Below are 23,467 nucleotides of genomic sequence, written 5' to 3' on the forward strand. Positions count from 1 at the left end.
TTTGTTTTATTTCTTCAGTGACACTTCATTTCCTAGTCCTAACTTTGTAATCACTTAATATGAGTAATACAAGTATATTAGGATTAAAAAAAAAAGATGGGAAACTTTAGAGGCCACGCTCTGTCTTTGTCTAACTCCTTGGTGATTTTATCAGTGTGCATTTTAGCTCCAAAACTTTAGGGAGATACCCTCCCCACAAAGTGTTAGATTGCTTCTGTATTTGTTAACAGAGTTAACAGTGACCCTTGGACAAGGAAGTAACTGTTTCTGGTGCTGAAAGCTCACAAGTGCTGAAGCAGCCCCATCTAAAGGGGTGTGTGTGTATGAAGTGATTTGCTCTTGACATCAGTTGGCAGGTACATTGTCTTCCAGTGGGTAAAGATGAAATAGAATCCCATCCACAGAAGGCATGCAGGGAGGGAGGCAGAAATGGGAAAATGAGCTCAGGCTGAGGTCTTTTTCTTCTCTTTGTGGTCTCACAAATATGCTTCCAGTAAAAGTAATTTGATAGGAGATACATAAAATTCTATTTAGGAGCATCTTGCTGAGCTCTATAGTTAGTGGTGGTTTAAACTGTGCTGTGATTAGAACCATGCCCTGTGAATGTGTAATGCATTGTCAGATCACGTGATCTTAGAATGTTGGCTGTCCTGGCAACTTTTATTAAGGAGGGTGAACCTTGGCAAGAAAAAGTTATAGAAGGGCAAAAGCATATCTTTGTCTGAGGGACAAAGGTGGATTCTACTGATTGAGTCTCAGCAGAAGTTTACTGTAGGTGCCTGGTGGTACTTATTGCTTTTTATTATAAATTAGGATTTTAGTCATGTACTTTGTGGTCTTATTGCACAGTTTTTATTTAAGTGACTTATGAGAACTATCAAAATGGTTGCTCTGAAAGGCCTAAAATTATGTTCTTATTCTGTGAAGTTTCTTCAGATCAGCTTAACCATACTGAAAATGTTTGAGCAGGTTGGATGCTAAATTGTAATGCAAGGTTGTCAGTACTGTGTTGAGTCATCTTTTTTTCACCCCTCCTGGATATGCTGTCTGCTCACCAAGTGGCATTTACTCAGTCCTGCAGTCAGCATCTGTGCTTCTGCATCCCCAAAGAAGTCATAAGGTCTCCCACTTCGCTGAGGAGCTTTAGAAATAAAACCCTCATCTGTGACAGTAAATAGGTAGGGCAGTTTGGGTGAATCAAGGAAATAAGGTGAGCTTGTCTTTCTGCCAGCATGTTTAGCTGAGATTTACTCCCGCATCATTATGGGTGGCCACCATGAAATGTATTTCCTAGTGGCCTGAATGAAAGGAGAGAAGTAGGGTAGAGCCCTGCCAATACCTTCTGGCTTTGGGTGCATGCCTGGGGCTTGATCTGTGAGTATGGCAAGGACTTCATTCAATGCACAGCCCTTTGGAAGACTCTGGATAGAATCTGCTTAGGATCTTCTTTAGGTGCTCACTCATCCCTTGCTTCCTGCTAAACAATTTGCTGTTGATACTTATGTCTTCACCTACCTTCTCCCCGAGGATGTTACATTTTTGTAGTTTACGCATTATATGATTTTAATAGTTCCTTACTTGGTGGATCTGTATATGTGGTCCGTAGTTTGGCCATTAGTTCAATTAACGCCAACAAACTTTAGACTTAAATTTATCACTTTATTAGTAGCCTCCTTTGCAAGTTATTTTACTTTGATTTATGCTGTTGCCCTTACACTTGCTTATACATTTTTCTGTAGGACTTTTGGAGCTCTGCTTTTTCAGTAGCTGATCATCTATTTGATTTAATATTGCTTTGAAGCCTTGGGACTTCTTGCATAGGAAAGTTTTCATTGACCTGGAGAAACTCAGAACAAGTTACTATAAATTACTGACTTTTGGGATTCCTTCCTTTCCATTTTTGTATATTCACCGTAGTCTAATTAAATATATTAAGTAGTAATACAGGAAGTAGTTTCTGGTTTCAGAATGTATTTAATCCTTGCACCAATAGCAAGAGGAAAACTTTATTGCTTTAGAAGGCGAGAGGACTTTTCTAGGCAAAATTGGCTGTTCTGTTTTCTTGAATTCTCTTCTGCCTTCACAATTTCTCCAAGAAGCTTGAAGAATGAAGAGGTAAAAGAACAAGGCCATAATGGAGGACTGGTTCACAGTTCTTGGACAAGTGGCTGTTCTTGGGGTTGAGTCCTTATTGGGAAATAGAAATGAGCCCTTCATTGCTTTGTGGGCAACTACAATATGCAAATGCTGTGGAAAGTCTGGGTTAAATACTAAAGCTTAAGTTGTTACCTGTAGCCTGTGCTATCCCCAGACTCTAGGCAAAACTTCAGTTTGAAAGATCACATGGTTGATAAAGATGGTTTTATATTATACTCTTTATAGTGGCATGGGCCCTAGCCTGAGGCCTTGCTTTGTAGTAGGCCTTTGATAAATAATTGTTAAATTTAATTGCTTGCTGACTTGTTGAGTATTGAGGTGTGATTAAATTAAGCCTTCTTTATTATAGTTGAGAATTGTCATCATTCAGGCAAAAAAACCAGAAAATCATTTTAGTTTTTCTAAAAATGAATGAAGTGTGAAACAGAGTTATAAGATAAACCTAATGGAAGATTATGACTTATCAAAGAGTACCCTGGGTATCCTGTTTATACTGCAGTCAACAGCTTAGGTTTTATTCATTTCAGTGTTTGACTTTTAACTCCATGTGAAGTTATTTAGAAGTTTCTTTTAATGGAACCTGTCAAGTGGGTGTTGATTAATAGAGAAAAATGCATCATATTTAATGTGTTCTCTTAGGCAGAGGATGCAGGTTATAACATTATTATAGAAGAACACTTTGGAAGATTTCTTGCTGGCCATCCATCTGTTCATCTGAAAATAGTGGTGCCTGTGCTGTGCAGGTTTGCCATTCACGTGCCCATGTCCCCTGTCAGGCCTGTGGAGGACTCTGCTGTCTCCAATGGTCACGTTCCCCTGGCTCTCACATGGTTTTGACAGTGTAGAAAGGGCCATCTGCTAGGGTGTGTGAACCTCATTCTCTACATAGGCTGTACACTGACTCCAGCGATTGTTCATGGTGATTAAAACAGTTTAATACTAAACAAATATTTCTGTTGTAGTTAAGATATTCTTAAGGGCTTTCATTTGTTTATCTGTGTTTGAAGCTTGCCTGCCATATGAACTTGGCAGTGTTGCTGCCATCCTGTTAAACACAGGGTTCTGTGATTTCCATGATAAGCTTTGTGAACATGACTGTTTGTAAGTGTGGGGGTTATTTTAGGATTCCAGAACACCCCCTTCATACTTTCTTGAGGAAACTCAGAGTGATGTTTTCTCCTGATTTTAAACTATTTCATACAGCCACTCCAGACCTTCCCTTCAAAGTATTGCTGGTGTTTACCACCAAGGAGTTCTCCCTCATATGTACCTTGCATGCTTGGTGACCTTGTACATGTTCTTTACAAAGTGTTTCTGCTCTTCTGTATTCAGAGACTTCTTTTGTCCTGCTATAACTAAGCAGACATCATGGAAATTAGGGAGACTGCCTCATCAGCTCTTTCTGGATGGCAAAAATTTATTATATTTCCTGGTGAGGTTGCTTAGAGCTGGGAAGTAGTCCAGACTAGCTCTCACTGGAGAATGCTTGAGGTTCAACTTAAATGAGTTGAGATAACTCATCAAAGAAATGTTATCTTTACCCCAATTCTGCTCAAATTAGCAGGCTATTGAGAATCACAGCTAAATAATCATGTGCTTAATGCCATTACAGGTTCTTCATTTAATTACCAATTTTCTTACCCTATTGCAGGCCCAGGTGATTGATAGTTTGTGCAGAATTGTTCAAAAAAGAAAGTGTCACTTTTTAGAGAGATTGATCTAAAGAACCATTACAACCAGTGTTCCAGATGTTGAAAAAAACTGAGGTGATCACATTTTTGGATTTCTTTCTCAGTTTCACTTTTAGAGCTCATGACTTTTTAAAGTGAATATAATCACTAAGCATAATGATTGTTTTTAAAAAAACCAAACTCAAGATAACTAGAAGTCTGAGGCAATACATGCTGAAGAGACTGAGTGATTAGTAAAACTGTTAATGTTTGTGGCTTCTTTGATTGGACTCTAAATGCAGTTTCCCAGTTCAGGCTGAACTGGAAGAGTGATACAAAAGAAAAGAACATGTTTTAAAAATATATTTTTTCTTAAAAAGGTGCAGTGTGAATGAGGGTGTCTTAATCTATTTGCACTGCTGTTAGAGAATACCATAGATCAGGTGGCTTATGAAGAAAATGAATTTATTTTTTGTAGTTCTGGAGGCCAGAAAGCAGCCCAAGGCATTGGAAGACACAGGTCTGGCGAGAACTTGCTTCCTGGTCCTTGATGCCATCTTCTTGCTGTGTCCTCATATGGTGGAAGGGGCCTGTTTATAAGGGCACCGATCACTCACAGGTCAGCAGTCTTTCCAGAGGCCCTGTCTTCTAGTGCCATTGCATTGGAAATTAATGTTTGACATGGGAGTTTTGGGGGGACACAAACATTTGGTGTATAGTAGAGGGAGATACCTTCTTTTACGGTGCTTAGCTCTTTAGTGCTGAATTCTTACTACCCCTTAGAAGTGAGGACAAGTACCTTAGAACAAGGTACTCGTTCAGTTGAGGTATGAAAATATATGGCAGATAAGATACTGGCTGTTTCCTTACCAAGTGTGAAAGGGTTTTTACTATCTGTTGTTAGTAAAGCTGAGGTATGGATGAATACCATAGCAATGGCAACCACATCCCTTAAATACCTATTTCCAAACTTCCAACCGAAATGTCTTCCAATCTCTGTGTCTTGGTGAACTGATTTTAGAGGTAGAAATTGGTTCCTAAATTTGATTCAACCACTCATGCCTTCTGGGCAACTTCACTTTGCACCCTCAAGAGTGACAGATGAATCCCCTGGAAACGGGAAATGACTTGGGAGATTCTGAGAGACTGAGGATTTAGAACAAACATACATTAAAAGATGATTGCTTTAGAAAGCAGTTACTAGGGAACAAGTACAACAAGTAAGTTCAAAGAATAGAGGCAATTGAATGTCAATGTCTAGAGCACCGGCAGGAATGGAGTTCCCAGGGAATGCAGGTTGGGGGGCATGATTATGACGAAAAGGAAAGGGCTGTGAGTAGGAAGCACGGTGGCAGGAGTAAAGCTGTATGCCAGCGTGTATGGGTGGGGGGGTCAGCTCTCTTGGTTGGTGTCTAGAGTTTCTCTTGGAGTTAGGCACAAAATATGGTTTTTGTTCTGAATAAGCACCTACTTCCCTGTATTTTCCAGTAGGGATTTTGAATAGAGTGACTTGAAGCAAAGAGAGATGTCAGAATTATGGTGCCTGATGTCTGAGGATCACTGCAACAACTGGTTCTGGAGTCTTCAAAGGCCTATGTGTAAAGGCTTGATCTCTAGGATGCCACTATGAGAAGTGATGGAACCTTTAAGAGGTGGGACCTGGTGATATCATTGGGGTCATGCTGCTGAGGATGATTGTGGGAACCCTGTCTCTTCTCTCTTTGGTCTCCTCCATGAGGTGAACAGCTTTGCTGTGTGTTCTCCACCATGACATGTCTTCTCATCATAGGCTCCAAAACAGTGGGTCTTAAAAGCTCCAAAAATGAGAATCAAAATAAGCCTTTCTTCGTTATAAGTTGATTGTCTCAGATATTTTGTTACAGTGGTAGAAAGCTAACATACACACTTTATTAAATAATAATTTTGTTGTTTAACCTCTTAAAATTGGCTTTTTTCTAGACAGTAAACCTTGGTATGTTCTTCATGAAACAACTTTTGGTAGAGTACTTATCAAAAATCTTACTTAAAGTAACTTAAATTCAGAGGAATGGGAACTAGAAACTCATTTTTTTCAAACCTGTTTGGAAAATATAAGTTCACTCATAACTTTGCCTACACCTTGAATCATATAATGGATTTATCAATTTCCTTGCTGTTCAAAATAATTTGTTCTTTAATTTTAAATTTCTTATGCATTTGACATGATATTTTGTACCTTACCCAAATCATAGCTGTTTGTCTAACATCTCTATTGTACCTTAGCATTATAGAAAATGTTTTCTTTTATGAAAAGTTTGACTTCTCAATTCCTATTTTCTAATTTCTTCTGTCAGTTTTTTTTTCTTTTTTGGGAGAGGGTCTCACTATGTAGTTCAGGTTGACCTTGAACTCACTATGTAGCCCAGGCTGGCTTCGAACTCCGTGATCCTCCTGCCTTTCTCCTGAGTGCCGGGATTACAGGCATGCACCACCATGCCTGGCTCATCAGTTCTTTTTAAAGCAACCAAAATCACTCAGGTCCTGATTTAGTGAGTGATTTAGGGGTAACATTACTTAAGACTTTGAGATTTACTTTTCCCTTCCAGTGTGCATCACAGAGGGAAAGTAATTTTTATATTATTTGTTGGGTGAGTAGGAGAATGACTATGATGGTTCTTCTTTTTTTCTTCCTGTCATGGTTTCTTTTGTGCTACTAGAACTGATACCTGAGACAGGATGATTTATAAAGAGCAGAATTTTATTTCTTTTTTTTTTCCAGCTTTAATTGAGTTTATTGGTACATTTTAGGGATACAGTACAGTTACATTCATTGTTGGGATCTTGTATCTAAACATGACAGAATTTTATTTCTTTTTTTTTTCCAGCTTTAATTGAGTTTATTGGTACATTTTAGGGATACAGTACAGTTACATTCATTGTTGGGATCTTGTATCTAAACATGACAGAATTTTATTTCTTAGAGTTACAGAGGCTGAGAAGGTCAGACACCACTGTTTGATGTGATGAGGACCTTTTTGTTTCGTACTTACCATGGCAAAAGGAGAAAAAGGGCAAGCTAGCTAAACGCTTACTGAAGCCTGTTTTACAACGGTCTTAGTCCCATTAACAAGTAAGGATTAATTTTGCCCTTTGGCCTCATAGAGGCCCTACCTTTTAGCCCCATCATAATGACAACACCTAAATTTTGGAGGCTGTGCGCTAGAGCCATAGCACCCTGTTTCACCTGTTCTCTACCCTCTTGGTGTGAGCAGGGGTGCTGGCTGATGGGATCCTCCAGACTTCCTTACTTTCTGGCTTCTGAATGGATTGGCCACTGAGAGAGCTTCAGTAAATCTGAATTAGGAAATCTGAGAGAGACACTAGGCATGAGTTCATTGCTCTCTGCTTCTGTGCTGTGATTTTTATTGGTGGCTGTGTGTGTTTCTCCAAGGAAATACTCTGGTTGGTCCTCTTTCAGGGCTCTTCTTTGCACCTCTGTTACTATGTACAAGACCTCGTTGATTTTTATCACCATTTTGATATGTGGAAACAAGAAATGGGTTAAATGTACATGGTTATACTTGTATATCTTGATTTTAGATATGTGAAAACTTAGATAATTGAATAAAATGACTCGTAGAATTGAGGGGAATCTGCTTACTGGCTTTTCATTGTATTAATGATGCCGTGATGAATTTCTTTGTACGTGGACTTACTTGCACATCTTTCAGGCAGTGTTCCTAGGATAAGTGAAAAGCAAGTAATGGACATTGTTTTCCCCCCTGGTACCAGGGATCAAACTCAGGACTTTTTGCTTGCCAGGCAGGCAAGGTGCTGCTGAGCTACCTCCCCAGTGCATAATGCAGATTTGATTCTGTCTGCCACATTGCTTTCTGACAGGGTTGGACTTATTTGGTGTGCCACCTTGCAGTTTCTTATCTTGTTTTACAGCATTTAAGAGTTAATTTTTCCAAAAACCCTAATTTAAGAGATCAGAGAGATTCTTTCAATTTGACAGTAAAGTAAGCATTTGCTGTGTGTGTGTGCGTGCATGCGTGCATGTGTGTGTGTGTTTAAACAGTTGTAATTTTTCTTTTACTAAGAAAAAAATCTGAGTTATTTCATCATTGCTGGGACAAAATATCTGAAATGACAAAATACCTGACGTGTAAGGGTGGAGAGGTTTATTTTAGCTTATGTTGTAGTTCGTTGTTGGCTGGCTCCATAGTAGGAAGGCATAGCTGAGGAGAAGCAGAGGATGGAAGGAGGAGCTGGAAAGGAAGATAGACCTTTCCGGGCTACACTTCTAGTGACCTGCCTCTTCAACACAAACCCTGCCTCACGCTACCTAGCAGCAAGCCAGCAGTACTGCCCCCGTCATCCACATACCTCCCAAATGTATGAGGCTCTCGGGCCACTTTAGATCTAAGCTGTAACAATCTCCTTCACCTATTTATTGGGCCTTATTTTCTTATGTATAAGTACTTTGCCTAGTAGAGGGAGGATTGGCTAACTTTTCTTATAAAGGGCTACATGTAAATATTTTAGGTTTTTGGGCCACAGTCTGCTGCAAACATAGCCTGAGATAATAGGCAACTGAAAGAATATAACCATATTGAAACATGAACTTTATATAGTACCTAGATGTCTTTGTGTTATGGTCTGTGTCTAGATGTACCCCTAAAGCCTCTTGTAGTCATAGATGGGCTTTTTTCAGAGGTGGCTGATCTAGAGTGTGTGATGCTGGGATGAAAGATTTGTGTTTAATAAATTAATCCACTGCTTGGTTTAGCACCTGCCCTAATCCAAGTAGCCAAGATGGAATATAAAAGGGGCAGAAAGCAGCTGCTATTGTGGATTGCTTGCTTTTACTGTCTTCTGGCTGCGATGAACTGCTTCTCTATGATGTCCCTCTGCTATGCACCCTGCCTCGAAGCCAGCTGACTATGGACTGAGACCTCTGCAAACTGTGAGCCAAATAAATCTTTACTCTTTTAACTTAAGAGTATTGGGTATTTTGTCTCTTCAGTGAGAAAAGTAACATACAATCTAGGTGTCGTTGAATACTATACCTTTTTATTTTTGTCAACTAATTAAAAATGTAAAAGCTGTTCATAGCTTATGGGTCCTACAAAAACTGGCATTGGAACTGGGCATACTGGCACACAACAATAACCCCAGCAGTTTGGAAGGCAGAGGCAGGAGGATGGCAAATTTGAGCCCAGTCTGGCACCTTAGTGGCTTAGCAAGAACCTGTCTCAAAAATAAAAAGAGCTCCAAGGACCCGAGTTTGATCCCTGATACAAAAAAAAAAAAAGCTGGGGATGTTGCTTATTATGAAGGCCCCGTGTTCAATTCTCAGTACTGTGAAAATAAAACAAAAAACTCCCCAAACCGAGAAACTGGGTCATAGTTTGCTGACCCATGTAATAGATAATAACTGTATTTGTTTTGACTGTTTTTCCCACTTCCTCTTTTCAGTTTTTTAGTCTTGGAAAATTTTGCATTTTTTACATATTCTAAATTTAAACTTTTCGTAATTTATGTCATGGTTTTGAAACTTAGAATGTCCTTCTTGACAGCTGAATCCAAAAATGTGACTTAATTTTAGTTTTAGAGTCATATTTTTTAAAGACTTAAAATTTATTTATGTGGAATTTACTTTGATGTGTAGTGTGATTTGGACGTCTAAGTTGAAATTTTTCCAAGCAGCAAAAACAAAACAACAACAAAAAAGACAATTTTTGAATGCTCTCAGTACTGAGTTCTCCAGCTATCCTTTGGTTGATTTAGATCCCAGTCTTGTGTCATGATTTCCCTACTTCTGTGGTAGAACCCAATCATAACCCTTTTTGATTTTATATTTTAAAATTTTGAGATAGGATCACACTAAGCTTCCCAAGCTGGCCTTGAATTTATGCTCTTCCTGCATTAGCCTCTCAGGTAGCTGGGATTACAGGTGTGTGCTACTGAGCACAGCTCAGATATGTTTTTTAAAATGAAGAGCAGCAACTTGACCTTTCACACTGTGAAATTTAAGTATTTAATATTTATATAAAATTTATAATTAAATTTAGTTATTCAACATGGGTGTTATTTTATAAGATTTGGCAAGAATTATCTTTTATTTAGTCTTATAAAAATGTGGAAGTGATTTAAAATATAGTTTGAGGACACACAGAAACCTGTTGTACCAAAACTTGAAAAACCCAATCTGCAAGATGGCTTTCCTTTGTGAGAGACTGAGAAATTGCCTGTTCTCAAATCATTTACTGTACAGAATATATATAGAACTTTTATTTTATGATAGCACTGAAAGTTATTTCTGCCAGATCAGATTGTTACAGTGTCAAAGATGGATTTGCCTTATTGTCCCCCCCAAGCCACAATTAAAACATTTTTTTTATTAAAATTCCTTTCTGATTCTTTCGTTCACAGCCGAAAACCTAGCTTTATTCAGCCTGTATTTGCAGTTGGGATGTTCTTTCAGACAAGCTGGGTTGCCATGGTGCTGTATGACACAAGGTGACAAGCCCCACACAAGAGTTAAAAAGATGAGTAGTGCTTGGGTTACAGATTACAGAAAGTACAACTTGCCAACAAATTCTAGGTAAGAGCTTGAACTGTCTTGATCCAAAGAGGTAAAACTCCTTTTCAAGGTGCTTTGGGTTTAAATGAAATTCATTGCTTGATTATGCCCCAGATGGGCTGTTAGATTTCTTGAGAAATTTGTTCCATTTTTATGTCTCCACAATGATCCTCAACCACCATCTGGACTGATCTCTTAAAATTAAAACTTAAATTAAATGTGATCTTTTGACTTGAAATGTGAAACCTCTATTTATATTTAGCTAGATTGCAGTGATATACTTAGAAATTTTGTTTAACTTGCCCTACCCAATATGAATTTGGAGAAATGCACTGAGTAAAAAATCAGCAGGCTCTTATCAAATGAGGGGACAATGTGCAAATCTCCTTGAATTCCTTTTTGTAAGCCAAATTTATTTTTATAAGCCTTTAACGGAAGACAGTGTGTTCTTCTTTGTATAATTGGCCTAGGTTTTGTCTTCCTCTTTCAAATATGCTTCACCCCAACTGAGATGAATAGGCTAAATTAAATTGGGAAATTAAAAAAATAGAGTTTTTTTTTCTCTTAACATTAAAACAAAGAAGTCTTGGGGAGTCTTGTTTTTAAAATAATTCTTAAGAGTTGCTGTCTTTTGATAGCATCAAAAAGTCTGCTTAACTGTATTTGTCACTATAGAAATTAAATAAGATTCTGAAGTCTTTAATGTAGCTCCATAAATAGAACTCTTGTTGTTTAATCATGGCATTTCTACAAAAATGAACTCCTGTACCCACATCTCTCTCTGTCTCTCAATTCTTTTACTGTCTTAGATCTAGACTAAACATATGAACAGCAATTGCTAACTGTTTCCACATTGGAAATTTAGAAGAACTTGGCTGGAAATAATTCTGATTTCCATGGGAGGGATTTATTTTTCCTTTTCTGCTTTAGAAGTCTTATGCTTCCTATAGTTGCTATTTGGGTTGAACTGGCTTGAAAATTTGTACAGGAATGAATCTAGCTGCTAAATTTAGAGGACTGATTCATAATTTCTTGAATACATTGGGTAGTATTGTAATTGACCAGTTCATTATTTCAGTGCTTGCCAACCTGAGAATGGAAGCCAAGCTTGCTCCTTAATACTCTGTGATAATTCATTTTTAGTATTCCACCCATTTCTGAAGATGACATGTACTCAGGATCAGTAGGTCCTGACATAGACATTGCCTTATTTTTCTTTCCCAGTTAACAAGTATATTTTTAATTTAAGCAGGCTTTAACTTTACCACTTCATTGACATTTTCTAGGCCCTACTTCAAGGAAGATTTAAAATAACCAAGAAATTACTTTTTGCATAGATATTGTTTTGTCTTATATTCATGCTCATATGACATTTCTATTCGCCATTTGCAGTAACAGTTATTCAAAGAACATTACCTCAGTTGCATTTTTGAAAACCTTTTTGCTCAGGTTGTAAACACCACCTCCCTTTCATTGTTTCGGAAGCTCTTTTTTAAGGCCTGTGTTGCTCAAGGAATCAGGACCATGGAGGTGGAATGCACCTGGCAAGCTGCTCAATATCCCATGAATTTGTAGACTAAATATGTCATTCTTTCTGTGGGTCATCCAGAAGATGTTGTCATCCTTAAATTGCACTTAGCACTATTGTAAAATTGGCTGATGGAAAACAATATATTAAGGTTTTTTGTAAGTGTTTTAGATTTAAAGTTACTTTGTTTGAGGATGTTAGGGTTGAGCAAATCCTGCTTCACCTGGGATATGTAGAAAGAAAAACTTGAGAAGAAACTTTCCTCCATTAATAAATGGAGTAATTTTAATTTGAAGAATTAACAATCACACACAGATGGTTCTCCCAGTTATTTGCAAGGAAACCACGTGGGCAGAATGTAGGGGACGGTTTAAGGGAAATTACAAGATAATTCATTTCCTTTTCCTTTAACTTTTTGATTCAATTAAAAAAAAATGGATTTTGGGTATCAGAATTCCTGCTGGAATTGTTCATTTACTTTCCAGAAAAATGGAAATGGAGAAATTCTATTTTCTGGTGTTATTTAAGAAGATAAATAAAATGACACATATTGAGAAAGCGATAGATTTTCAGATTGTGAACTTTAGGTGATTTCCCGGCCAAGGAAGCTTGTTGTTCCCTGCTCCCTTTTCTTCCTCTTTCCCTTTGATCCAATAGGGTCAGATTTTTCAAGAGAGGTAGACACAATACTAAATTTGTAAACTGATTTCTTTGTTGTTCTCTCCTGTGAGCTAGCGTTGGCATTTGTTTAAAAAAAAAAAAAAGCCTGAGTGTCTAATATTCGCTGGCCTATGAACTTGCTGAGAGGGGGCTGGTATTTATCAAGACACTGGTGTATCCTCCAGATAACCTTAATGCCTGGTCTGTGTATAAGGAAAACTGTATTATAGTGGCAGTGGGCTGTGTGGAAAGAACATTGGACCTGTCACACTCGTTATATGATTTGAGATAAAATACTTATGTTCTTTCATCCTTATCTGTAAAATAGAAATAATACCTAGTTCAAAGTGATGTAAGAATTACAAATTCTCCTATGTAGTGTGCTTTCCTACATTGCTTTACACTTAGTAAACCCTCAAGAAATACTGGTTTTCTTCATGTTAGGCTCCTAACAATTATAATTTTGGATGGTGAAATTAACATTTGATGATAGTTTTTGAGCAGTTGATATGTAGGACTTCTCTAAGTTCTAAGGTAGATAAAACTGGAGTGATAGTGGCATTTGAAAGAGGATCAGAAAACAAAGTTGTTACAGAGATTCAAGGGAAGAAAGCAGAGGACCCAGCATTGTGAGTGAAGCTTAAATTTTAGGGTGCAGAGAAAGAGGATAGTGCGAACAAGATTGAGGAGGAGCCAGTATAATGAATATTTTCTACCTCCTTTTTTCAAAAGAAGAAATTCAGATTTCAGTTTTCCTTTATGGCTTTGGAGTAACACTGAGCATTCAGGGCTGCATAACACTCCCTGGCCACTGTAGGATATTTCGTTGGCATCCTTGGGCTCTATCTATTGGATGCTGGTGGCTGGCATTGGGTAACATTCCTTCTTCCCAATCTTTTTTTTTTTTTTGGTACTGGGGATTGAACTCAAGACTTTGAGTTTGCCAGGCAGGCATGGCACCACTGAGCTACATCCCCCAGCCCTTTCCTCCTTGTTCTAACAGCAAAAATGTCTGTAGACATTGTTGAATGTTCAGTGGGGGCAGAAATCCCTGTTGTTGAGAACCACTGCTTAGGGACTATAATTTTATCATTTTTATTTCTTTCTCATGAATTTCTTGCCCATACTATAAACTCCTGAGGGATGATGAGGCACACACAGTCAAAAAAAGGTTAAACCTTAATTTGGCTGCATGTGCTTTTTGACTCATTTCCCAATAAAGCTATGGGTAACAAGATGTTGAAATCTATACTGTGAAACTGTTTCCTGTAGGAGAGGAAACATGGACTTGCAAGACTCTATCATTTCACTTTTCAACAGGCCTGGACCTGTGATGTGACTGCATTTACCGTATTGGGCTGAGGGTGGAGTTGAGGGAAGTTAAGTTCAGAAAGTTTGGGAAATTTATCAGTTTCAAAAAGAGTGTCTATGCGGTTCTTCAGAAGTTCTAGGGAGAGCCATTAATTTATATGTTTCCCATAAAAGAAAATAGATCCATGTTCTAATTAAGTTCCCTAGAAGTTCATGTTGCACACCTTGGTCCTTCAAGTGAGTTGACGTTGAAGGCCATCCTAGTTCTTGTGGTTTCTATGTACCACGCATACCATCTTTTCACCTGATAGATACCATTCAGTTATTCAAGTTGAATTAAATTCCTGGATGTCATTTATGCTTAAGGAATTTTTCCTGTTTTATCTCAAAAGGGGAAGAAGGAAAAGTGCTTGAAGGCAAAAAGTATTAGCTTAAATCTGTGTAAGATATCAAAGAACAAAGTCATAACTGTCAGCTACATTCCCATTTCCATTGTCTTTGAGTTTCCAATTGATTTCTGCTTGTTGAAGAAATGGTTATTGTAATATTTGATTTAATGAACTATCCATATGGCTTAAGAAATTGACCAAAAAGCTTAAAAGGAAAAGGAGTACTGTCTTAATTGGTTTCAGACTTGCGTTTAATCCTTTAACACCATAAATGGTGAGAGTTGTTCTATTTATAAATAGTGGTGAAACAAAAGCAAGGATTTGTGAAGAGATGCGCTCCAAATCTGAGGGGTTAGTGGAGGTGAGCCCACAACATCTGTCTGGTCAGACACATTCCATTAATTCCAAGTGGAGTTTTCCTTGAGTAGACTGAAGATCTCTCTCCCTTTGTAAAGAAAAGAGATCTCCTAAATTGGGTCTCTGGCCACTGAATAAGATCTATACTGTCTTCTGAGAATGGTCCAGTTTTTAACCAGAACAAAAAAAAACAGGACCCTGAGTTCTGCCTTCAAGATCTTTGAGTTTACTAGTTAGTGCACAAAGAGAGGATAAGGACAGTTGCTGCCACACTGAATTTGGCCAACTTCATGTGTGTGCTCTTTTTTGCGAGCAGCTCTCATTCCTTTCTGATAGACTCTTTAAAAACAAAACTTCATTGTAGAACTGTTTTAAATTCATAGATAAATTAAGAAGATAGTACTGAGTTCTCATATAACCTGCACTCAGTTTCTCTTACTAGCTTTTGTTAGCATGGTACATTTGTCAGAATTAGCCAGTCAACACTGACACATTGTTACTAAGAACCATCCATAGTTTATTCACATTTCCTTGTTTTTTCGAGGATGCTGCATTATATTCAGATGTCCTGTATCCTTAGGCTATTTTTGGTTATCAGGCTTTCTCAGACTTTCCTTCAGTTTGATGCAGGTATTTTGTAGTATGGCTCTCAATTGAGGTTTGTCAATGTCTTTGTAATGATTAGAATGAAGTTTGGAAGAGGAAGACCACAGAGATAAAGTGCTGTTTATAATCCCATACTATCAAGAGTACCTGCTGTTAACATGTATCACTGTTACTGACCGTGACCAGCCTGGCCCAGGTGGTGTTTGCCATATTTCTCTACCTAATGTAAAAATCTGTAAAAATCTCAACCATCCTTCTATGCTGTAGCCTTTGGAAAAATGTCACTATCTGCAGCCCTCTTATGCAGTGGAAAGTTGTGCTCTACTTCTTTGACAGCATCTACATGAATTATTTGGAATTCTTCTGCATAGATTTGTTTCTTCTCTCCTTACTCATGTTTATTCAATAATTTATATCAGCAGGAACCTCATGTGTTCTTATATACTTTGGTTGTATTAGACTGTTTTGTTCTAATTGCCCCAGCTCTGGCTATTGAGAACTGTTCACTTGGCTTCCAGGCCATTATTGGCATATTCTCATCAATTTTTTTTCAGAAGTACTTAGTTTTATCTAAAACTAAAAATCTCACTTTTTATGGCTTTTGTGATTATTTCTCTTAGTAGTGATAGATCACATATTTGAGTTGACCAACTCACCTTACCTTGTAACCTGGTTTTCTAAATCAAATATTCTACAAGTATTTAGCTAACAATTATAAAAAATAAAATAAATATAAAAGGACTTTACACACACTGGTTATTAATCCATGCCTGAGTTTTGGTTAAGGAAGCACATCTCTGTGCTCTGTTTCTAAGTCTTCCCATGGCCCTGGTACATGTTTATCAAATAAACCAGTGCTTGTTCAGCAAATATATTGAGAAGTGAGGTGACTAATGTGAACTTTAAGGGATGCATCTGTTATTTTTTGGCATGACACATTTAAATTAATGGCTCCTTCTAAAACCCCTAAGAATGGCAGAAGGACTGCTGTAATATAGCACTCTTTTGAAATGGAGAAATTCCCTAATTGCACTTTAACAGTTGTTTGGTCAATTTAATGTATGCCATTAGATAAGCTTTTCCTTTTCCTTTTTACTTTTGTTTTTTGTGTTATCTTGTGTGTCCTTATATCTCATAGCATAGCAGTAGCTTTTGGTGCTTATATCTGCTGAGAAGCGATGGAGAAAGAGGACACCAAACTGAATGTAAATAGAAAAAGCAACAAGGGACTATAAACAAGCTTTGCAGATAATGTTTATTTCTTCTTTTTTGCACTACCTAAGCCCTTAACATGATCCCCATTACTTGTAATAGAATTTCTATGTCATTAGATTGCCAGTGACAGGTGAGTGAGTGAGTGAATACATGTTTGGGACTATATGGGATTCTGATTTAGGCAAAGAATTCAGAAGAATTACCTTTCAGATAATCTGCAGCATTCTCTAGTAGAGTTTCTGCATGACAGTGCGATGGGGCATTAAACAACAAGGGCAGCGTGGAGCTTTGTATCAATGAATAAAGCCTAGGAAGTTGTTAGCCACTGTCCTATATATGTATCATTATATGTAAAAATGTATTCTGTTATGATACATAATATATTTTATGTGTATTTTTTTGTTGTTTTGTTTTGAGGAGAATGACATGGTCATTTGTGAAATTTTGGAACTTTGCTTGTGGATGTTTTGCCAAGATGAATTTTAAAATGACAAGATAAACAGGGTCATCTATGTGACAAGCCTAGAGCGCTGACTAGGGTAGGCTGCTTGTCTTTCTCTTCTAATTTTAAAAAATGTTGGGGTCTCACTGGTGTTTGTTAATTCCTGCCCTTGAAGAAAAAAATGACAGGCACATTTATATTCTACCATGTTGAGGGGAAAGAGTATGCGTGTGGGAGCAGGGCTTGAGCCTATAAGTCATTGGTGTTTTCATCTTGTTAGTATTGGACAGCTGTTCCAATGGACTGTGGAGTTCTAGATGTAAGTTCTTTTACTCCTTTTGCCAAGGTGAGGATGGGCATTGCCATTAAAGAGTCTATATCACGACTGGTTTAGGAGGCAAAGATTCTTCTGACGTTTTAAGTGCATCTTCTTGATCTTTTCCCAAGTAAATTTTTCACCTCTCTAGGAAGCTGGTCTGGTTCCTGTTCTCCAGCTGACCAATACCTAGAATGTCAACAGAATGACTCATGTCCCCAACGTCCTGTCCTTGTTCTGGAGAAAAAGAACTGTTTACTTTTGGAACTTTTGTCCCCGTGGAAAAAACCCACAGCAAGTAGTGCTTCGATATGCAATTTTCCTTGACATCTTATGACTTCCACAGTGAATGTTGATTTCCTGTGTCTGCCAGTGTTGGGAATTAGAGCTCTTTACATATGGAAAGGCTCTTGTTGACCAACTGGTTCAACTCCTTTTTTTTTTTTGAGACTAGAAACAAAGTAAAGTGATTGAAGGTATGGAAACTGGTCTTTGATAATCAGGATGAATACCTGGGTCAACTGATTCTGAGTTCTGTGTTTTTGGCTTCATGGTTCATAGCAGGATTTAGAATGTTTTATTTGGCTACCTAAATAGATGTTCAGTAGAGAGTGATCTTGGTAGTGCTGATGTTTAAAACTACATATACCATGGTAAAATCTTCAAGGCAAAAAAAACATCATATGGGCCTATAGAAGAGTAAGACTTGTCCTGAGCTGAGTGTGGTAGCCCACACTTGTAATCCCAGCACTTGGAAGACTGAGGTGAGAGGATTGCAAGTCTAGTCTGGTCTACATGGTAAGACTCTGTCTCAAAAACAAACTTTAAAAAAAATGCTCCCAGTGCTTATGATATCCTGTCACAATTGAGCATTAAGACAAATTTGGGGCAATGTTTTTTTGTTTGCTTTTTTTGAGACAGGGTCTTTTGTAGTTCAGTGATACTCCTGCTTCAGCTTCTTGAGTTGGAGTCACAGCCAAGTACTGGAATTACAGGCATGCTGCACCACCATGCCTAGTTTAGATTTTGGGTAATTTTTAACCTTTATGAATTTACCCAGAAAGGAGGCTAGGTTAGACTTTTTGGGGGCGTATGCTCTTAGATCTTATGGTTTTTTTATTTCTGTGAATATTCATTACAAGTTTTCTGCACAGTGATATTGAATGCCAGCAATATATATAAATCTTTATTTTGCCTAAGAGGAGCTGTTTCAGTTCTCAAAGTTAAACCACTGTCTTTACGAGGAGAGGCAGAGCAAGTTGTTCTTGGCAATCATTAGTGCCCAAGAGGTTAGAATTAGTGTAAAGAGTAGGGAGAAGAACCATGGGAAGAGGAGAAAAGTGACTCGTGTATGTTTCCCCTTTGAGGTGTTTTCAGTACTGTAACTGAAGACATTTGATGGCCTTTATTATAAAGAAAGTAATCTTAGTTCGTTCCACTGTTCCCTTTTGCCATTTAGGTTCTGATTTCCACGATGGCAGTATAATTTTTGACAAATGTTTGTCTGGATGGGTAGTATAAGTTTTATATAAATGGAGTCATTGCTTTTGCCATTATTACTGCCATTTTACAGATGAAAAAGTTAAGTCTTAGAGAAGGTAGGATACTTGCATAGGGATGTCAAATCCAAGTCTTTTGACTTTAGATATCTTTTTTGTTCCTTCTTGGTGCTTGAGATGGGAGCCAGGACCTGGTTCATGCTAAGTCTGTGCTCTACCACTGAGTTGTCCCCATAGCTCCAGAATTTATATTCTCAGTGTGTATCCCAACGTACCCCCAATTTGAGTATAACATGTTTCATTTACATTGCTTTCTTACTGATGTGGAAGTTCACTGCTTTCTTTTTTTTTTTCCTCTTCACCTTATTGGTTGATGCCTTGCATAGGACCATATTTGAAACATTTTTATTCATGAGTTAAAGGCAGTGAATATGATGAATTGGGTGGGGAAAAAAGCTTCTGAGTCACACGGACTGGCTGTGTCTCTTTGTAACCTTGGGGTTTGCGGGGAGAAGGAGAAGAACATTAACTTCTCTAAGCATCAATTTCCTCAACTAAAAAAGCCATGAAAATATTATTTTGTGCAGCGGGTTATTAAGACAATTGGAAATAGTCCATTAAAACTCTTGTTGGTGCTTATCAACACATGAAAAGCAATTAATGAGTGGTCACCTTTATATTTCTGTTGATGTTAAATTAGCATCAAAGAGAAATAAAACATGTTTCACTTTCTTTCTCCCCTAGAGTAGGCCATTTCTCCCACAATGCCTGCTACCCTCAGGGAGGTGTCAATAATAGACTGACCATTTAATATCTTGGAGCAGGAGCTTCAATACTATCAGATACTGTAGGTTTTAGTTTGTCTTTTCCTTCTTGTAGTCACAAGGAGGATTTCCTTCAGCCTCAACATCAGTTCCTGCCTGCCTTTGGGCAGTTTCTGCCTTCTGAGCCCAAATGAGCGTGCATGACAGTCTTCTTGTCTTCCTTCACCTGCTCATATTTCTCAGCTTACCGGAAAAGTCCCTAGATCTTTTTTCCTGCTGAATTGTGACCAAGTAAGCTGAAAGTGGGTGTACATTTAAGAAAAAAGGAATCCTGTAATCCTGTGTTTTTTCCCTTGTTCTTCAGTGCTTTGGCATTTGAAGTGTTGTCTGTTGGACTGAGCCTGTTGGTTCTTGCTGCAGGTGTGCCAAACATCTCTTATCCATGTCTGTAAGCAAATACAGTACAGTTTCCATAGGCTGTATAAGCCCTGTTCATCTTTTAAAGAAACAAACCTCTTATTTTCCTTTTTCTTCAACTTCCTGGGAGAGATGGGTTTTCTCAGAAGAACAGCTAAATCACAGGGTTGACTAATAACACAGTCCATCAGTGCAGTACTTGGCTTGACAAGGCACTGTATAGAACTAGAGATAGCTCAGCGCCCTGTAACTCACCTGTGTGTCAATGTGTTGGGGGACTGTGGGAACTGTTGGTACTGAGAATTAGGTTAGGTGATGGGTTGGCAAATCACTCTGCCATGAGCATAGGGGACTGCAGGGTGGAAGAAATGGGGCTCAGTGAGTTTCTCTGGACAGGTGGGTGAGTGTATCTCTCAGCTCAGAATAATTAACCTGTTTTAAAATTGCTTAACAAAGAGCTTTGACCCCTCCCCCCACATTGATTTAGATTTACTGGGGATTGCAAAAAGGGCCTAGTGACTGCTCGAGGAGTCCTGACCATTGAGACATATCCCCAGCCCATTGACTTCATATTTGTTGGCAAATTGCTGGCTTAGCACCCCCCCCCCGTTTTAAGGTGTAGGCTCTAACAATCAGACTAAATGAAATTCAGAAAGGGAGGATGTGTATTGTGCATGCTTTCTTCCTTGAAATGATTCTGACTGTCAGATCTAGGTGAAATGCTCTTTGTGCTTGATTTCTAGTTAGCCTGAGGAAATGCTTAAAAACAACCACAGGCTGGTTAAGAGGGAAGAAGGGCTTGGAGTTGGCTCCATAAATTGCTCCACAGGCTTTAAAATACCATGTTAAAAAATTTTAAACCAAGGGCTGGGGGTTTAGCTCAGTGGCACTGTGCCTGTCTTGCAAGCACATTGTCCCGAGTTTGATCCCCAGTACTGAAAAGGAACTTTCATGAAGTGCTAGTAGCTGTATCCTTTGCTTCTCAACCCTTTACCTCACCTGTGTACACAGAGGTGCTTCAAGGAAATCGGTATTATAATCCCACATGATTAGCTGGGCTCTGCCCAAGTCTTAGCACCATGTGCAAGGTGTGAAAGAATTCAGGATTGGGAATGTGGCGATCAGCAAAACTGCCTTTAGTATAAAGATAATGAAATAATCACTAATTTTATAGTAGTTTTTTTTAATGACATAGAGAAATTCAGTAAAATTATGGTCCCTATTCCTAGATAACTACGGATTGAGAGCCTAATAAAGAATTGGACAAGACAAACAAAAAAGGTATCGAGGTTTTACATTTGTTAAAGTTAGGAAAGGAAAGATGCTCTGCACAGCAAGTGCGGTACAATTAAAAGTAGGGAAAGTGTATTCTACAGGGTGAGAGCAGAGCTCAGTGGTGGCCATCTTTTGTATCTCCCAGTTCTCGGGCTGATGTCACATCCAGGCTGTTCTGTCAAACAACTCCTTCTTGAGTTATCTGGAGATTGAAGATAGCATTTTCTGAAGGTGTCAGATGCAGGGCTTTGGGATCTGTTTTTCTGCACATTTCCTGGATCTCCCTTAAGGTAGGCCTTGTCCACATGCTCAGCCAGTTTGCTATGCCCTAATCTTCTGCCTTAATCCCTTTCCTGCCCATCGTAAAGGGTACTAGCTGCCATGTGAGAACAAAAAAGGTAAGTTAAAAAGAGAAAAGCATAACAAATTCATTTGTCATAATTTTGTGTGATATAGAAGCCTTTGGGATGGGGCCTCAAAACTCAGGGTGAATATACATTTTTATGCTTATGACTGATGAAGTGTAGACAGCTATGTAGAAATATGATCAGAACCAAAGGGTATGATCTGACAAAATGGAGCAAGTGGGAAAATGCAGCGAGATCTGTCTGGTTGGATTTTTCTTGGCCTCTCCGTGGTGGTATATCTTCTTCTCCAGGTGTGGACCAAGACCTCTCTGGAATAAGTCCGAATTTCTTTATGACCATTTCTTATCCAGAAAGGTGGGGGAACATTAGGGTGATTTTTTTAAGTACTATGGTTGGCTTTGGTGGGGAAAGGGATTGTGATTTCTGTGGCCTGGCTTGTAGAGGAGGAATTCTGATTTCTATGACTTGCATCCTGGGAGCATCAGGAGTAAGAGGGCAGGGGAAGAAAAGGTCAGAGATAAACTTTGTTTCTGAGGCCTTCACTTTGGCATATCTTTTTTGGTTCCTGACAGATTCATGGTGTTTAAGTGGTTTTATTTTCTTTATGTAAGCTTCCTATTTTTCTGAGAAAAAAAAAAGTATCCTCCTCTCATGAAAGATTTACTTGATTAATATGCTCTCCTAAGGGGAGGTTTATTTTAATGTTTTGAGCAATGCTGTGGCCTTGACAGCTTGCTGACTGCCCAGTGATTAGTTGTGGAAACCCTGCTAGGGCCATTTCTTAAAATTATTTTCCTCACCTGCTTGCTAGGAGCCGCTAAATGTGATTTTAGTTGTTAATTACCTGCAGTTGGAGAGTGGAGCCACATGATTCCTTGATTACTTAGAGCAATAGTTTTTAAAACAAACACCCTTTTTCCTTTCTCCTTGTCCCCTACTTATTTAGAAGAAATACACGAGGCCATTGGTTGATTTTTAAATCCTAGGTTTTCTTTTCTTTTCTTCTTCTTATTTTGGTATGGGGAATTGAACTCAGCACCTTAGGCTTGCCAGCCAGGCAGAGGAACCACTGAGCTAAATCCCTGGCCCTCATTGGTTAATTTTAAGTTCCTTTCCTAAGGGATAGTCACCCAAATATACTACTCTGGGTGATTTCAGTAGAAGCCGATGAGATTTTTGATGAGTTGAAAAAAGAAAAATTCTGAAAAGCGTAAAATTAAACTCCCTAATAAAAGTCTGAAAACATGTGTATTTGGGGAAACGTGTGTTTGTGAAGTGGTGAGTAGTTTACACACCACTAATAGGGAAGGGAATGCTTTTGAAAGAGAAATAGATGTTCACCTAAGATTAGAAATCTGCCTGCAGGCTGCCCTTGCTCAGTTATCCACACATTTTCACAGTTCTCTTCTAGACGGAGAAGTGGTATATGTAGTTGGTCTAAAACCCACAACCCTTCTTGCCTTTTTTTCCCTGGTACTGGGGATCAAACAGGACCTTGTGCTTGTGAGGCAGGCAGGGTGCCACTGAGCTAAATCTCTGGCCCCCTCCTTGCCTTTCTTAAGCGTACTTTAACCCACCCTGGGCTAAGAGCCAGTCAGGTGTTCTTCCTCATTCCATAAGTAGGATCACAGCTCTGTTCAAACACAGTCACAATGATTGGCCACATATGTGACAGTAACCCCATGAGATAACTGTGGGGCTGAAAAATTACTATCACTTAGTGATGTACCATTGTAATGTCATCCTGAATATATTATGTACTGTTTATAATGTTGCTGGGGTAAACAGACCTACTGTACTGCCAGTCAGGTAAAAGTATAGTACTTGATAATGATGATAAGTGACTATGCTACTCACCTGGGTATTAGCTATACTGTACTTTTTAATCTTTATTTTACAGTGTATTCTTCTCCCCCCCCCCCCCA

The 23,467-nt window shown here is 38.5% G+C and overlaps 1 protein-coding gene across 1 annotated transcript in view; it reads left to right on the forward strand.

Annotated features, from left to right (window-relative positions):
- The first annotated feature begins 4,377 nt into the window (after window positions 1–4,377).
- Window positions 4,378–23,467, forward strand: part of Fmnl2 (formin like 2) — a 246,944-nt gene continuing 227,854 nt past the window's right edge. Inside the window, exon 1 of the mRNA XM_033757229.1 lies at window positions 4,378–4,446. Coding sequence (XP_033613120.1) covers window positions 4,378–4,446 — 69 coding nt within the window. The remainder of the gene's footprint in view (window positions 4,447–23,467) is intronic.

This window comes from Fukomys damarensis, unplaced genomic scaffold (assembly GCF_012274545.1).
Source record: "Fukomys damarensis isolate Sample0158 unplaced genomic scaffold, DMR_v1.0_HiC HiC_scaffold_29, whole genome shotgun sequence".
In the NCBI taxonomy this organism is placed as follows: Eukaryota; Metazoa; Chordata; class Mammalia; order Rodentia; family Bathyergidae; genus Fukomys; species Fukomys damarensis.